At 51.0% G+C, this 12,571-nt stretch overlaps 1 protein-coding gene across 6 annotated transcripts in view; it reads left to right on the top strand.

Annotated features, from left to right (window-relative positions):
- Mta1 (metastasis associated 1) overlaps positions 1 to 12,571 on the top strand; it is a 41,444-nt gene that overhangs the window by 14,751 nt on the left and 14,122 nt on the right. For 5 of the 6 annotated variants that reach the window (XM_075947265.1, XM_075947261.1, XM_075947260.1 and 2 more), the window contains exons 3-6: positions 3,299 to 3,392; positions 6,516 to 6,566; positions 7,138 to 7,264; positions 7,336 to 7,399. In XM_075947265.1, the coding sequence (XP_075803380.1) occupies positions 7,170 to 7,264; positions 7,336 to 7,399 (159 nt within the window). In that variant the 5' untranslated portion in view covers positions 3,299 to 3,392; positions 6,516 to 6,566; positions 7,138 to 7,169. The remainder of the gene's footprint in view (positions 1 to 3,298; positions 3,393 to 6,515; positions 6,567 to 7,137; positions 7,265 to 7,335; positions 7,400 to 12,571) is intronic. The other variant, XM_075947262.1, reaches the window with a different exon arrangement.

Genomic DNA, 12,571 nt, shown 5'->3' with positions numbered 1-12,571 from the left:
CACAGCTAGCATGCTCAACACATGTGCAATTGCTTCAGGACCCTGTTACAGAGGAAAGGCAAGTAGTACCTTTAATGATAAGAAACTCCTGGCCTCCAGAGGCTGTGCAACATTAGTGCATACATGAACATGGAGCTAAGCTGAAAAGGAACTGCTAGTGTAGGGGACAGTCCAGGACCTCAGGAAGGAGGAGAAAGGACCAAGTATGGGCACTTGACCAGGGACAAAGTGAGATAAGCTCCCAAAATGAGCACAAACTTCTAGAAGTGAAAACAGAAAAGGAAGATTGGTGACAATTGAGGATACTTTCTAGGAAGTAGAACAAGAATAGTGACACAAATCAGAAAACCAGAGACAATCTCAAAATCCAACACCTATGTAGAAGGAATTAAGGAAACCAGTCGCCCAACACGTGATCTAAGGAATAAGGACCGAACGGAGGGTCTTCTTGGGTGTGTTTTGTCATTTAGAACATGAGAGAGAGGGCTTTGGGTGGTGGATGTAGATGTCTTTAATCTCAGGACTTTGGAGACAGGGGCAGTGGAACTCTGAATTTGAAACCAGCCTGGTCTACATAGTAAGTTCAAGTCAAATTAGGGCTACATAGTGAGACCGTGTCACAAATAAAAACCCCAACCAAAAGAAAAAAAAAAACAAAAACAAACAAAACACCAAACTCTAAATTTAGAGAGAAAGCAGATCGCATGAGCACACATCTGCACTTTGCATTCTCCATGTCCATGCAGAAGGAAAGTCATACTAACCCTGTGTCCAGGCCGTCATCCTGGGTGTACTAAGAGTTATCCCGGCTTAAGTCACCCATGAAGATGATGTGGAAGTGTCTCCAATGATCAGAGCTGGACATTTGTTCCTAGACCCCACTTGTAAGCTGTTGAGGGGATTCCACGATACACAGTTGAGTGGGAAGCTAAGTAAATGTAAATGAACGTGGATTTGAGGAATGGAGAGGAAGGAGCCTGAGGCTGCTGTCATGGAGGGCTGTAATATGGAACTATGAGGGCTGTAATATGGAGCCTGAGGCTGCTGTCATGGAGGGCTGTAATATGGAGCCTGAGGCTGCTGTCATGGAGGGCTGTAATATGGAACTATGAGGGCTGTAATATGGAGCCTGAGGCTGCTGTCATGGAGGGCTGTAATATGGAGCCTGAGGCTGCTGTCATGGAGGGCTGTAATATGGAGCCTGAGGCTGCTGTCATGGAGGGCTGTAATATGGAGCCTGAGGCTGCTGTCATGGAGGGCTGTAATATGGAGCCTGAGGCTGCTGTCATGGAGGGCTGTAATATGGAGCCTGAGGCTGCTGTCATGGAGGGCTGTAATATGGAGCTATGAGGGCTGTAATATGGAGCCTGAGGCTGCTGTAATATGGAGCCTGAGGCTGCTGTCATGGAGGGCTGTAATATGGAGCCTGAGGCTGCTGTCATGGAGGGCTGTAATATGGAGCCTGAGGCTGCTGTCATGGAGGGCTGTAATATGGAGCTATGAGGGCTGTAATATGGAGCCTGAGGCTGCTGTAATATGGAGCCTGAGGCTGCTGTCATGGAGGGCTGTAATATGGAGCCTGAGGCTGCTGTCATGGAGGGCTGTAATATGGAGCCTGAGGCTGCTGTCATGGAGGGCTGTAATATGGAGCCTGAGGCTGCTGTCATGGAGGGCTGTAATATGGAGCTATGAGGGCTGTAATATGGAGCCTGAGGCTGCTGTAATATGGAGCCTGAGGCTGCTGTCATGGAGGGCTGTAATATGGAGCCTGAGGCTGCTGTCATGGAGGGCTGTAATATGGAGCCTGAGGCTGCTGTCATGGAGGCTGTAATATGGAACCTGAGGCTGCTGTCATGGAGGGCTGTAATATGGAGCCTGAGGCTGCTGTCATGGAGGGCTGTAATATGGAGCCTGAGGCTGCTGTCATGGAGGGCTGTAATATGGAGCCTGAGGCTGCTGTCATGGAGGCTGTAATATGGAACCTGAGGCTGCTGTCATGGAGGCTGTAATATGGAGCCTGAGGCTGCTGTAATATGGAGCCTGAGGCTGCTGTAATATGGAACCAGGAGCCAGGCTAAGTTCTTTTCTCCCTTAAGGTACTCTAGCAAAGCAACAGCTTAGCGACAGAAAAAGAATAAAGTCAGGGTATGAATGTGGAACAGCATTAAAATACCGAATTGGGAGTTGTATGATAGTATTGGGCTGAATCCAAAGTGAGCTCTGGCCTACAGTAACTGTCAGAACCTGTGGAAGTCAGCCCAAGTGGCTATCTTGGGGTGCGGCTATTGTCACTGCAGGACTCACTGTTGAGTGTTGATGCTTCAGACTATGAGCTGCTTCACCACGGTGAGGTTTGTCAGATACAAGAGCCAACCAGGGAGACCCCAGTGGCCGTAGAAGATTGACCTGAGCACAGGAGGGATAGAGTTCTCCTGGATGATGGCTCTAGATATAGCAGTTGACCACAGACCATGCCAATACAAGTAAGTGAACAGGGTGGATAAACAGGAGTGAGGAGACAGACACCTTGTGTAGAGCATAGTAATATATACATCTCCATTAGCCAGGTTATAACCTCGCAACATAGCACCTTTATTATTAATATTAGTTTTCAGACGTGGCCTCACTGTATAGTCCTGACTTGCCTGGAATTCACCAGGCTGGTTTTCAACACACAGAAGAGTGCCTGCCCTTGCCTCTCAAGTGCTGAGATTACAGACATGCCCTGCATTATTTAGCATCTGTGTGAGCCCTGGCTAGTTATATAGTATTCTCTGTTAAGGCTACCATGCGGAGTGTTACAGCAGCCCAGGTGGAGGCATGCAGTTGACTCAAGGCCTTACCTTGCTGGTTCCTGTTGGTCATGTGGGTCCAAGTGGTAGACTGAGTCTCTGCTGCTAGCAGCGCTGTGACAGTGTTGAAGCCTGACCTAGAATGGAAGGAGGGAGACTGCAGTCTGTAGCAGGGCTGTCCTTAGGATTTCTGGTAAATCAGGCAAGGCCGCCACTGTCTTGGTGGAGCCCCTGACTGGCAATGTGGACTCTCGTAAGCCCAGGTCATTGGGTGGGGCAATCATTCTATGTGTCTAGTGTCCATTCCCGTTTGGTCACATTTACCTGACTTTGGGTGTGTCAGAGCTATGGCTGTCCTCAGTTCACTCCTTGGGGCCCCACACCTGGACTTAGGTATTGGAGATCTGTCATTTTCTTCTGAACGTTTCTGTTTGGGAGACTTGGTCTTGTCTTGAGGTCCCTTTTGGGGTCTGCATTGCTCAGCTATCTCTGCCTTGCCGTTACAGACAGCCAACGGGAATGTGGAGGCCAAGGTGGTGTGTTTCTACAGAAGGCGAGACATATCCAGCAGCCTCATCGCCCTGGCCGACAAGCATGCAAGTGAGTCTCAGCCTTTCCCCTGGGGTGATGTACCTGTCCCCTTCAGTGCCTACTCTTGGGTCCTGGCCTCACTGAGGCCGTTCTGCTGGCCTGCTCTTTGCTGTCCTGTCTGTAGCTGGATTCTGGTGACACCTTTATTGCCCTGTGTTAGTGCATCATCCTCTCAGATCCTGCTTACCATGGACTAGGGTGCAGCATTCCTCTTTGTGCTTCTTGCCCATGCACAGATGTTGGTATACCTGGCACCTGGCTCAGACCCGTGGGACAGATAATAAGGAAGGTACTGGGTGTAGTGACTGTCTGGCCCTTGAGATAGCTTATTTTCCTTTTATTTTTCCTTTCACTGGAAGATGACTGTGTTTTCAGTAATATTTTCAGAATCAAAGACCTTCCTCCTTGCTCAAGGGAACTCAAGCCCAAGTCTAATAAGCATGGTCCAAGGGTGCTTTTCCTCCCTACTGGGACCTTGACCTGGTCCTCATGCTTAAGGTCTGACATCTCACTGAAACAGACCCACATAGACTACTGATGTTTTGTGCTTAAGAATCCTGACTGGAGCAGGTCTGTGTGAATGTTGGACAGCTGCTGAGCCCTTAATCCAGGGCTTCTGCCTGAGCCTGGGAACCGTAAGGCTGTGGTTACTGTGAGTGCTTTCTCCAAGCAGGGGAGGAGCCGAGTTGCCTGGGCTGTCCACCCAGGAGGGTACTTTTCCATCAGTAGTTCAATAGGTATTGTTCCTGACTCTTGGTTGCTGGGTAAAGGGCTCAAGCCCACTTGTAGCACTTGTGCATGCGCGTGCACGCGCACACACCTGTGCCCATACTCCATCATCCTCACTTCTAACTGGTGGGAGTAGGGTTGAAGGAACCAGAATATCCTTATGGTGACAGCCAGTCAGATGGGAACCCTGGAAACCTACCCCAAGCAGGAGTGTTTGAGAGACAGGGTGTCTAGCACTAGCTGTCCTCCCCAGCTCTGGGACTAGGTTAGGGAGGAGCAAGGAGGAGCTAGAGCTGACTTTAGAGCAGGGTTAGCTATGCAGTTCTTGTCATCCTGTAGGCATCCCTGAGGGACATGATAGCACAGCATTATGGCCCTTTGTTTTTGCTTCTCAAATGAAAATGCAGCTCTCATCTTGGACCATCTCTGGAGCCCTTTTGGATACAAAGTCAGGCTCCCTTGACCTCTGACCTCAAAGCCTATGCTCTGGCCTATAGGTGCATAAGCTTCATGCTGTGTTAATGTTAGGCATGATTGTAGCCTGCGGATGTGGGTTTCAAGTCTGCAGTAAAGTTGGAGTCATCATGTGTCCACAGGAGAGGGAAATGGGCTGCTAGAAGGAGTGACCTACTTTAAGGACCACTGCAGTCAGAACTTCTGCTGTCTAGATGCCCCGAGGTGCTGCTGTCTCTCTGAAGGAGGGTGTATGGTGTGAAGACTCAGAGTCTCAGGAGGTTTACCTCAGTGTGGAGGGCCTTCCAGAATGAGGGAGTCTACAGAGCCTCCACATTGTGCTCCCAGAAAAGCTGCATGGGGCATCTCTGGCCAGGCCTCCTCTGAGCTTCATCAAGCCAAGGAGGCAGGCATCAAGGGTACTAGGGTCTGCTGGCTGACTTCTTGGCCTGTCCAAGTGCCCCATTCCCTGGGACTGCCTCCTGATTACATAGAGCCTCCTGTAGCCAGGGCCCACACAGCTGGTTCTACAGTGCGGGGGGAGGGGGGACATTACACAGGAGACCCAGAGAGTGGCCTGCCTTGTGGTCCAGGAGCCTCTGGCTTCCCAGTTGGTACCCTACCAGGGTATCTAGCCCAAGCACTGCCCTCAGATGGGAAAACAGACCCTGTAGCTTGTGGTGCATCCATAGGAGGAACCCCTCCCAGATGTCCACAGAGGGAAGTGTGGCCTGGCGTCTACCCAGTACCCTTTAGAGCAAAGTTAGGGCATAGGAGAGAGACTGGAGGTAGCATGGGGGGAGCCCAGAGCTGGTGCTTCTGGGCGGGGGATGGGGTTGCTTAGAATATGGGTTGGGACTACCTTATCTGCATTCAGATGTCCTTTGAAAGATCTCTAGGGAGAGCTGGAGCCAGAGGCTGTGCATGGTAGCTGTGATGGGGTCTGGTTCTGCTCCAGGGCTAGAAGAGATAAGGGTGCCTGTCAGGTCTGTGGGGGACTGTGCCTGGAACCTGGCGTTGATGCAGCCCACAGGCCCTACAGTGAGGGTGTGGCTATGATCCCTGTGTACTATATAATGCACAGTGTGCACAAAAGCCAACCTATGTGACTATGACATCTCAGTTTCTAGATGATGTGTGTGCATAGCTCCTGTCTTCTGGGCAGGAGCTGCTCTGAACAGACCTGCCTGCCTTGTTTGGTAGGAAAATAGCTCAATGGAGATGCCCCAGGCTCCTGGGGCCCAGTCATACTGAGAACAAATCTCCCAGCCCTGGCCTCCATCTAAAGTGCCTAAAGCTAGGGATTCCCCTCCCAAAAGTGCCAGAATACCCTGCAGTCACCACAGGGGGGCAACAGAGAGCAGCCATGTCTGGCAGGCTTTTGGAGCTGTGGGTGTTGGCAGGACTCTCCCCCTGCTGGACACATTAGGCATGCCTGGGCTTTCATTGTGCACACTATTCCATACTCCCCAATTTGGGGATCTGGGATAGATAAAGGAGTATTTTGTTGATACAGGGTAGTGGACAATAGCCAAACCACCTGATGTTTGGTATAGCCTGGGCTTTTCCCAGTAGTCACTCCACTTGCTGTCCTGTGGTTTTCTTGCCCTTCTCTGGGCAATCTTGTCTGGAAGCCTCTGGCTCCTGTACTTGCCATTAGGTAGGAGCTAGGACCTGATTGGTGGAATGTGTGTGAGTGTTCTTGTTGGGGCAGGCAAGAGTTACACTCATAAAAGGTCTTAGGCAGTAGTTGGAAGAAGAATGGGTCTTGGGTGGGTGGCCTGAATGTTGGAGCAGTCAGGAGACACAGGTAGTCGTTGGCTGGGTGGTATTTGTCCTCTACTGGGAGGCCTGTGGCCCCCATGTCTCCTCGGTCCGGGCCCTGGGCAGGGAGCAAGCGCTGGCACTGGCCCTAACCTGCCATCTGGGCGCTGTCTGTCTGTTATGTAGCCCTGTCAGTCTGCTATAGAGCCGGACCGGGGGCGGACACCGGCGAGGAAGGTAAGAGCCGACCTTTGCAAGGAGGGTGTCCTCGCGTCTGTCCCTGGGCTGGGGCGGGCGTCGCACAAGTGGATATATCCTGGATGGGCTGCCTGCATGCCCATCCCCGTATGCCCTGCCAGCCGGCTGAGGGCTGGGGTTCCCTGTGTTCAGTCTGTAGCCCGGTCTTGGCTATAGCCCAGGCCTCAAGGGGTTGTCCTGCTAGTGCAGAAAATCTACTGTGTTTTGTGCAGGGCCATCCGGCCTCAGGCTGGTAGATGAAACCTCCTGTCCTGAACATGTAGTGTGCCCATGTTTTTCCTGCCTCTCTCTGCCTGCTGCTTCTGAGGCCAGTTTGAACACTGTCCTCCTCCTCCTATCCTGATGCTGAGCCCTATATTCCAGGGTTCCAGGGTATCTGTGGGAACCTGCCCAGAGCTCCTGAGCCACCTTGAAATGGGCAGGAGATATGCTAGGCAGGAAAGTGGCCCTCCTGTGCTTGGTGCCCTGTACCAGGGAGAGCTAGCTTGGGGAGCCAGGGCTCTCAGCTGCCATCTTCAGGGATGACTGAAAGGATCTCTTTGTCCTCTAGGGGAAGTGGAGGAAGAGGTAGAGAACCCAGAGATGGTGGACCTGCCTGAGAAACTTAAGCATCAGCTGCGGCATCGGGAACTGTTCCTCTCTCGGCAGTTGGAGTCACTGCCTGCCACCCATATCAGGTACTTCTTGGGGCCCCTACCTGGTGTCCTGCTGCCTGCCCTTCCTCCTCTTACCTGTTCTTCTCTTCCAGGGGCAAATGCAGTGTTACCCTGCTCAATGAGACTGAATCACTCAAGTCCTACCTGGAGCGTGAGGTAAGACCCATCCTACTGTCTTCTGGTCTGGCACCATGATGCCTGCCTTTTAATGGTACCACAGTTCCTTCCCTTACCCACAGCACCCTATGAGCAAGATTCAAAGAAGTGCGTCTGGATCCTATTGGTCTTTTCAGGTGTTCATAGGCATTCCTTCAGGATGACTCCTGTGTGGAGGTCTCAACTCTGGAGGAATAAATGGTTGGAACTGGTGAGCACTTCTGCCTTCCTAGCCAAGGTTCCAGGGACAAGAGCCATTTTTTCTCCTACCTGGGTGCTTGTAAAAAAAAAAAAACAAACCTTTGTGGGTATGACATAGGAAACAGAAGACTACACAGGACATCTCTGTCTAGTCTAAGTGACCTCAGGGCTGCTGCCTTTGGGGCAAGAAGTTCTTAATGTAGGGTCACTCTGCACATAGTTGGGCATTACTCATTAGATCCCCCCCCACACACACCCTACACACACACACACACACACACACACACCTGAGAAACTAGTGTCTCTGGAGAAACAAAGTCCCTGAGTTGTAGGAAGGTCAGGTTTCTGAGGCTAGATGGCTGGCATGTCAGTTACTCAGAGGGTGTGGCCTGTGAAAGGGACACTCATAGTCAGATAAGCAGCAGGTGTGTCCTGTTTCACAACAACGCCACGGTCACATCACCATTACCTCCTCCACCACCATCACCTCCTCCACCACCTCCACCATCACCTCCTCCACCACCTCCACCGCCTCCACCATCACCTCCACCACCTCCACCATCACCTCCTCCTCCATCATCACCTCCATCTCCACCTCCACCATCACCTCCTCCTCCATCACCTCCTCCATGATCATCACCTCCACCACCACCACCACCACCTCCACCACCACCACCACCACCACCTCATCCTCTTCCTCCACCACCACCTCCTCCACCACCACCTCCTCCACCACCACCACCACCATCACCACCTCCACCACCACCACCTCCTCCACCACCACCACCTCCTCCACCACCACCTCCACCATCACCACCTCTGCCACCATCACCTCCACCACCACCACCACCTCTACCACCAACATCACCTCCACCACCATATCCTCCCTGCGTTCCAGCCTCTAGGGTTCTACTACTTCAGCTTGAGCCTTGTGGCCTGAGGCTCCCATGTACAGCCAGCTCAGGCTGGCCTAGATAGGGCCCCATTACCATATGCCTCCAGGGAGTGCCATTGAAGTTTCAAAGTACCAGAATGGCAGAATATGGCCTGAGCTCAGCTCACACCCTTACACAGGGCTAGACTAAATGCAGTGCTCACTGTGAACCTACTCTGTAGGGATGCTACCCCATGTTCTTAGCCATAGCCCCATTCCTGCCATGCAGAGCCCAGAAATAGTTTGACATGGTGGTTCAGCTGTTGCTGCATGAGCCCCTGCAGGGCCACTAGTCTGAGCAGCCATGGACGTGTTCTGGTGAGACTTCTTGAATTTTTCCAGGACTGGGAATCTGAGCAGCCATGAGATGTGCACCAACAGTCCTCCAGGCAGGCAGGGCCTACGGAAGAGGCTGTGGTTGCTGCTGGGAATGTTTCTCCTGGGCAGAGAGGACTTTGGAAAGACTCCTGCTGGCAGCTGTGGAGAAGGGTGACTGCAGGATGGGAACAGTCACAAGCGTTTGTGAGCCAAAGACCAGTGGTAATATGGCTCACACAGTAGCAGACCCAGTAGTAGGGTGGCACACAGACAGCCTAGGCAGGGTTCCAGGTGGTAAAGCCCATGTGTTCTTTGATACTGTTTTCCATTTAGATGTTTAGGAAACATGCAATACCTGAGTGATGAGAGGAGCAGGTTCTGGCTGGGCACCTCACTGCTGTGTGTGTCTGAAACCAGCCCCCCACCCCCACCCCATACCTGTGGCTTACCAGGCATAACTACCAGTAGTCTCTGAGAATCATACTTTGCCTAGGCCTCAGCCCTCACAGGCAAAGTCTCAAGAAATGGACTCTGCTGGACAGTGGTGGTGCACACCTTTAATTCCAGCACTTGGAAGGCAGAGAGGCAGGTGAATCTCTGTGAGTTCGAGGCCAGCCTGGTCTACAGAGTAAGTTCCCTGTCTCAGAAAACCAAAAAAAGAAACAGGAACCCACCAAAAAGAGCAGCCCCTACCACAGAGAAGAGCCAATGAAAGGGATGCCTAGTATGGTCAGACCACCCAGACTTTCCTACTAGTGAGACTTAGCATGAAACAGGCTATGCTTTTTGTAATTCAGAGAAGTGGTATAGGGTTGGACAGTGACAGGTCTGGAGAGCAACACTGTCCACTGGGTGGGCTGGACCCTTTAGAAAAGCAACCTGCTGCAGCCAGCACAACCTTTATTTTGCCCAGCAACCTTTTATACCTCTTCTCCTTCTGTGGAGACTCACTGGCCAGAAAGAACACAAACATCCTTGTCAATTACAGACCACAAGGAAGTTCTGCTGCCAGTCAGGGGGAGTGAAGGCAGCTGGATCACAACTTAACCCCATTTTATAATACCTTGCCTGTCATGGGAAATAGCCCTCTAATATTCCGTCTTAGGTAACATCCTGCCCCCAAAGTATTACCCATCCGTGACTACCCAGACACATAGCCCTAAACCAAGTATCCCCAGGACTGACAGCGCCAACGAGCCAGACCAGCGCTGCAACCATCTAGCATGCACTAACTGGGTGGTAAAATTAACAAAAGCAGCATTCCAAACCCCTCTCATATGATGGTTGAGTTCCATAACAGTAGCAGAAGCATGCAATACAGTGCCATGAGTAACACACATAACATGATTAACTGTTGAAAAGTCCAAAGATAGTCCACTTGCTCCTGAACCAGAGCTACTTGTTGGTTTAAGGTCAATATGCCCAAGTGAATATGTCCATTAAGAGTATTTGAATGTCTAAAGCATTGCTCTTTCAGCCTGCTGGTTGACAGTCTCGGCCGTATGCACAGTCTGTGAGAGAGCAAGTCTGGCAGCAGTAGCTGTGGTGGCAAAGCTCTGCTCCAGCTGCCTTCTGGCCCCAGCTGCACTCACTCTGGATCCAAACTGCTGCATGGAGTGGAGCAGAACTCAGGGAAGCAGGCTTGCTGCTTCTGCTCTGGAACCATTGAAGGGGCCCCACTTTAACAATCTTTTAGGGAATTTGGGCATCGTCAACCTGTCTGGCTACTTCCTGATGAGCAGGGGTGCTGCATTCTTGGGGGTATTTTACATCAACATTTCAGGGGGTCTTGGTGATCCAGACCGTGTAAATTTGCAGTGAATCCACAGGTTCTCATCCTCTGTGGAGACAAAAGCAGAAACTCTTTTCCAAAGCATCAAATCCCATATTTAAAGTCAAAATACCTTTCTTAGCAGTTCCCAGAATGAAATGTCTTTCTCCAGCCCAGAACACAAAAGACAACACAACACAATAACATATCTCTATACATTCTATCTTTTGAGGCCCTCAATTCACCTTCCTGCCTCCTCTTTACTGCCTGCTGCCAGAGGTCATCCCTCAGAGCATCTCTGGGGATGAAGACACACATACTCCTTTTAATCTGATTTGGCTTGTTCCCAACCTGGAACATTTAAATCCCCTCCTGTACAAAATCTTTGGCTGTCTTCCTTGTTATTTCCGTGCCTTGTTGCTTTAAGAGTTTCAGTTACTTTCTGAGGCCTTTCAATTCACCCTCCCGCTTCTTTATACTTGCTTATCTTTTGGAGGATGTCCCTCAGAGTTATCTCTGGGGATGAAAAATAAAAACTTTACCTTCCCCAATACGCTCCTCAATTTAGCTGGTGGCTGGAGCAATCCCCTTCACATATTCCCACTTTCCAGATCTCGATGGGACCTCCACTTGCTGCAGCCAGCGCAACCTGGATACCAAGACTGGTGGGGGGTGCTAGGATTGACACAGGGAGGCTTTTCAGGTGGAAGAACAGCAACCTTTATCTTGCCCAGCAACCTTTTATACCTCTACACCTTCTGTGGAGCCCTACTGGCCAGAAAGAACACAAACATCCTTGTCAATTACAGACCACAAGGAAGTTCCGCTGTCAGTCAGGGGGAGTGAGGGCAGCTGGATCACAACAGCAGCCGTCAACGCCCCAATACAGTAGTTGAAAGAAGTCATTTTCAGAGTGGTAGCAGGATTTAGAATAGGAGCTAGGAAAGGAGGCAAAGGAATTGCTAGTCATGGGATGGAATGTAAAGATGAGGACCAGCAGCCCAAGAGCTGTGGAAGAGCTGGGCAACAGGTGTGGGGGGGGGCAGAGTGCACAGGTGCAGGTCAGGAACTCGAGATCACTGGAAGCACTGAGAGTCAGATGGGGAGGAGTTGATGGCAGGAGACTCCTACTCAGAACCAGCACCATGCGCCTATGAGGAATGAGACTGGAGCAGTGGGACTAAAGCCTGAGGCAGGGAAAGGTTGAAACGGGTTGTAGTGTGAGTTTCTGCCTGGTGACCAGGCACTGAGCTCAGTCCTCCATGGAAAGCTGCAGCCTGGTATGGTGTCCAGCTCTGTGCTTGGTGCACCTCTGTGCTTGCCTGCCTGCAGCCTGTAGGATTTATTCCTAGGTACCTTGGTTTTTGTTGCTCTCATAAATTGAATTATGTCCCCATCCCCCGCACAAGCTGCTGGTGGTATTTGAGATAGGTTATTATATACTCCTGACTGTTCTGGAACTCACTGTATAGACCAGGCTGGCTGTGAACTCACAGAGCTTGGGTCTGCCTCTCAAGTGCTAGGATGCCCACTATGCCCGGCCTTTATAAGCTGAATTAAAATTGTTACTGTGACAGAAAGACGGTGCCTTTTGTGAGGGGGCTATGCCTGGTGACCTTGGCATGTGACTCAAAAACTCTTAGTTCCAGCCGGGCGGTGGTGGCGCACGCCTTTAATCCCAACACTCGGGAGGCAGAGGCAGGCGGATCTCTGATTTCGAGACCAGCCTGGTCTACAAGAGCTAGTTCAAGGACAGGCTCCAAAACCACAGAGAAACTCGGTCTTGAAAAAACAACAACAACAAAATAATAATAATAATAAAAACCTCTTAGTTCCTAACCAGACAGGCACCTTCTGCAGCAGCAGTTTGAGGAGGTTCCCTCCCAGAGTTTTTTTTTTTTTTATTATGTATACAGTATTCTGTCTGTATGTCTGCCTGCAGGCCAGA

The sequence above is a fragment of the Microtus pennsylvanicus genome, chromosome 14 (assembly GCF_037038515.1).
Source record: "Microtus pennsylvanicus isolate mMicPen1 chromosome 14, mMicPen1.hap1, whole genome shotgun sequence".
Taxonomy (NCBI): Eukaryota; Metazoa; Chordata; class Mammalia; order Rodentia; family Cricetidae; genus Microtus; species Microtus pennsylvanicus.
Note: the sequence above shows the minus strand (reverse complement) of the source record. Positions and strands in the feature narration are given on the sequence as shown.